General features: G+C 39.5%; 1 protein-coding gene across 1 annotated transcript; it reads right to left on the reverse strand.

The window, feature by feature from the left end:
* Window positions 1-3,629: 3,629 nt before the first annotated feature.
* Window positions 3,630-4,544, reverse strand: LOC142606285 (uncharacterized). The gene has a single exon (XM_075777665.1). The coding sequence runs from the start codon at window positions 4,542-4,544 to the stop codon at window positions 3,630-3,632; it is 915 nt and encodes a 304-aa protein (XP_075633780.1).
* Window positions 4,545-4,940: the final 396 nt, after the last annotated feature.

A 4,940-nucleotide genomic window follows, 5' to 3' on the forward strand; every position in this document is an offset into this window, starting at 1 on the left:
TTTATACTTGATTAAGGTGAGCCATATTCTTCTAACTTCTATTGTAGTGTATTATATTTGCTTAATATACAATTAAACTTTATAAGTTTCAAATTTATTATTTAAATTTCTCATCTTTTACGGAATAAGGAAATTATCATAATAATTAAAACTCATTACAAAATTACAATGTTATCTTAGTCAAAATTAAATTTATACAAAATAAAATGGGTAGAAGAAGAGCCAAAATATAAAAAAGACGAAAGAAGTATAATGGTAAAGTAGTGAGGAGATAAAGAGGCATAAAGAAAAGGGAAAGATTTTTTTTTTGGTAGAAAAACGATTGCATTAAGAACTATTGAACAAAAGAAGTTTCAGTACACAACCTAGTTAAATACAACCCATTCAAATCAGAATTAAAAGCAATAACTAAGTCCACAAGCGGACACAAGAAAAGCTTAAACTGACTGTCCTTAGCAGCTCCTATCCTAGCCAACTTGTCTACACTTCGATTAGCTTCTCAAAAACAATGCTTAAAGCGAATTTGGTAAATCTAGGTAGCCAATTGCCTGCGGTCATCAACTAATGGTGCAACCAAACTGTTAGTGCACTTCGAAGCAGATAGAACATCAATCACAGCTTTGGCATCCAATTCAACTTCAGTAGCACTAAAATTCCTATGAACACAAATCAACAACTCGTCCCTTAAGGCCCATAATTCTGCTTTGAAACTAGAAGAAATTCAAATATTCCTTGCAAATCCCACAACCTAGGCACCTTCTTCGTCAATAAGTCCCCCGCCTCTTGCTAACCTCGGATTTCCAAGGGAAGACCCATCCGTGCTCAACTTAACCCATCCACGCCCAGGTTTCTCCCATCGGATTTGCCTGGCAACCAGCTGAGACGCTATTTTTTGGGAAGTATGCACAATAAAAGAAGTTTGTGGCTCTATGAATTATTTCTTTAGCTAATGATGGATTGAGTGTCTTGGTGTTGAACACAACCTGATTTCTATGACTCTAGAGAGTCCAAACAGCAAAGGTAAACACAATATTCCAAGGAATAGGAGGGCAAACATCTGCCTTATCATCTGCACAATTAGATGATAACCACGAGTGAAAGTTTTGCGCAAAGAAGGTCCCATTACTGATCGATATTCCTAGCTGAATCCATATATCCTTGATAGTGGGACAATCTCGAAGAGTATGAGAGATTGTTTCAACATTGGATTGACACAAAGGACAGGTGACATCAGTACTTATGTCTCTTGCAACTAAGTACTCTCTAACCCTGACACTGTTATGGTAGCACTTCCATAGAAAAAACTAAATTCTAGGGAGGGTTTTTAAATCCCAAACCCACTTCTCGTGGAAAGGCTCAACAGGACCCAAATTTTTTGCAAGTCTATATGTGTTGTGAAGATCAAAATCTTCATGTTTGGCCCCCACCCAAGCCAGCCTATCTTGACTTCTAGTAGTTAGTGCGAAAGGAATTGCTTGAATCTCCTTCTTGAAAATCAAAGGGAGATCAAAAGGGATAAGATCCCAATTCCATCCTGTTTCATCAACAACATCTCTAATCTTCAGCTTCTCACTTTCCAAAGGCAAAGGCCCTTGAACCACTTGCCTTAGAGGACCGTGGCTTGTCCAAGAATCAAACCAAAAACTCAAATTACTCTCCTTTCTAGGAAACCACCTTGTTCCATTTTGAAAAACAGTCCTAGCCTTCTTCATTCTAGCCTAAACATTTGAGCAAGGAAGCTTATCACTGTCCTTGATCTTAGTCTTTGCTGGGAACAATACTTGCTTTTAATTACTTTGGCCCATAAGGAGTCCCATGATACCTCCAATTCAACTTTACAAGAAGACTTATATTCCTCCCTATTGCTGTTTGAAGACCCAATCCACCTTTCCCCTTTGGCTTAGTGACTTTTTCCCATCCTATCCAATGCATCTTCTTAGAAGATTCAGAAGACCCCCATAAGAAATTCTTGTTAACCCGATCTATACTATCCAAAACCTTAGCTAGTAAGTGTGTGCATTGCATCACATAATTATAAATTGTTGACAAGGATGACTGAACAAGCACTGCCCTTCCTGCTTGAGAAAGCAAGCTAGCCTTCCACCCCGCCAACTTTTGCTTCATCCTATCCACAATAAAATTTAAATCCCAAGTCGAGGATCTCGGCACTTTAATGGGGATACCAAGATACTTCCCAATTGTTGAAGTGGACTGAAAACTAAGGATATCGCTAAGGGATTCCTTTGTATCACGATCCACATTGGGGGAGAAATATACTCTAGACTTGGAATCACTGATAGTTTGTCTAGAAATAGCACAAAACTCATCCAAAACATCTTGTATGGCTGAGCAATTTGTGTGGTCAGCTCTAGCTAATAGCACAAGGTCGTTGGCAATGAAAAGATGAGAAAAAGCCGGTCCACCTCTAGAGGCTTTGATAGGGATCCAAATGTTCTCCTCACACTTCTCTTGGATTTGCTACCCTATGTAGTCCATACAAAGGATAAATATATAAGGAGAAAGGGGGTCTCCTTGTCTAATACCCCTTGATGGACAAAACTCTTCTAAATAGCCCCCACTGAATAAAATTGAAGAAGAATCTGTCGCCACACAACTCATTATAACTTGAATCAAGTTTTCCGGAAGATTAGCTTTCCCAAGTATATCCCTTATAAAGCTCCATTCAAGCTTGTCATAAGCTTTCTCAAGATCTACTTTGATCACCATGTAACCCATTCTCCCATTTTTCTTGCTAATTGTGTGGATCAATTCTTGCATAATAATGGCATTATCCATTCCCCTCCTTCTTGGCACAAAGACTGTTTGAAACGGTGAAATAAGCTCCCCTAAAATTGGCCTTAATCTTGCCATAATAATCTTTGTAATGATCTTATAGACAGTATTACACAAGCTAATAGGCCAATAGTTTCCTATATTTTCAGGCCCTTGAACTTTAGGAATAATTGCTATATGAGTCTTGTTCAAGTAGCTCGGAACCTTTTTTTACACAAAAACCTTTTTAACCTCAACCTTCACTGAGTCCCTAACAATCAGCCAAAATCGTTGAAAGAAGCCCGCTTGCAATCCATTTGGCCTTGGGGCTTTAGAAACTTTAAGAGACCATAAGGCTGCGTTAATCTTCTCATCTGAAACTTCAGCATCAAGATTATCTCTGTCACTATCCATGAAAGAGATTTGCCAAGAGGTAATGGGAGAGGTATGCCAATCGGACCAGACCTGGGAAGTGGTGTAGAGTTCCTTGAAACTTTTATTAATATGATCCATAATATCACTCTCTTCAAAGAGCCAATCCCCCACACTATTCTTTATGGCTAAAATACGATTCCTTTTCCTTCTCACTATGGCTGAGAGGTGATAAAAGGAAGTATTCCTATCTCCAAAAACCATCCAATTAACTTTGGATTTTAAGGCCCACAGCTCCTTTTCTTGGGCAAGGGCAAGGTCTAGATCTAGAAGCAACTTTTTTTTCCAACTCAACTAAGAAAGCCAAGGGCCTAGAAGCTAGAGCTTTTTTTAAGCCATTTAGTCTTGACATTAGCTTCTTTTTCTTCACAAAAATATTCCCAAAATGAGATCAATTCTAGGATTCTGCCTCTTTAGAAAAACTCTCAATGGTCATTGGTAACAGGGCAGAATTTTTCCAAGCATTTGCTACCACATTGGGAAAGGACAGATCGGACACCCAAAAAGTTTTGGAATTTGAAAGGCCTCTTGATAAAGGTGGATGGTCTAGGTTGTGTTTCCAGCAGAACATGGCAATGATTAGAGTGACACAGAGTCAAATGAGTGACTTTTGCTTCTGGAAACAGGCTAAACCACTTTGGATTAACAAAGAATCGATCAATTCTCTCTTGGATTAGAGCATCCACTTCTCTGCGGTTAGTCCATGTGAACCTTGGCCCTGAAAACCCAAGATCAATCATATTACACTTATCTAAACATTCCTTGAAAAGTAAAGACCTCTTAACAGTTGTCACTCTACCACCAAATTTATCATTAGTATTAAGGGGCTCATTGAAATCCCTAGCAATAACCCAAGGTAAATTATGATACTTAGCTACAGTAGCCAAATTATTCCATAAAATGGTTCTTTCTTCAAGCCTAGGACTAGCATACACAGCAGAGAAAATCCAAGAAAAATCAGAGCTATGCACCTTGACAAACACATGAATTTCCAGCTTAGTGTTGGCCATCTGAGTTACTTCCACCTTGTCTAAATTCCACAGAACCCATAAGCCACCCACGTATCCAATAGTCGCTGTATGGATAGCTCCATCAAAAGGTAGCTTGTAGATTTCCTTTGCTCTTTCACCATCGAGATGAGTCTCCATCACCACAAACACAACCGGATCATGATTCTGGGTTAACTCCCTAACATGCTTTTGAAAATTGGGCTTCAAAACGCTCTTGCTATTCCACACTATTATATTCATGATGAGATGATGATGGGGCGTGGGGCACTCATTAGTGGGAGGTCGAGCCTTCACTTCCTCCCTCAAATTCCATCCTATCAACTTTACCATCTCCGTCGTCTAACCTTTCCCTGGCATCAAAGTCAGAAAATGCTCCAACACCCCTATATTCATTCTCTGTACGACAGAGTGCAAACTAAACTCCAGAGTTGGTTGAAAAACTTGAAGTAGCTTCTTGATGTGTTTGCTGCTCATGATGCTAGTGGAAACCGGCATTGTCTCCAACATTCTTCTCTCTATCAAGCATTCCAATGGGTTTATCTCGCATAGTGTCGGGTTTGGGGAAATCTGAGGTATCGTCTCCCATACAAGTCGATGTTCCTCCTTTGGAAGTGGTCTGTAGGACAGGAAGACCCACCATGGATTTGTAATTTCCCCCCAAATCTTATTCGTAAGTGGTAAGCGCCCCTCCCTTGCACTTGCTTTCGTCAATGGGAAGATGAACTC

Source organism: Castanea sativa, chromosome 8 (genome assembly GCF_040712315.1).
Source record: "Castanea sativa cultivar Marrone di Chiusa Pesio chromosome 8, ASM4071231v1".
In the NCBI taxonomy this organism is placed as follows: domain Eukaryota; kingdom Viridiplantae; phylum Streptophyta; class Magnoliopsida; order Fagales; family Fagaceae; genus Castanea; species Castanea sativa.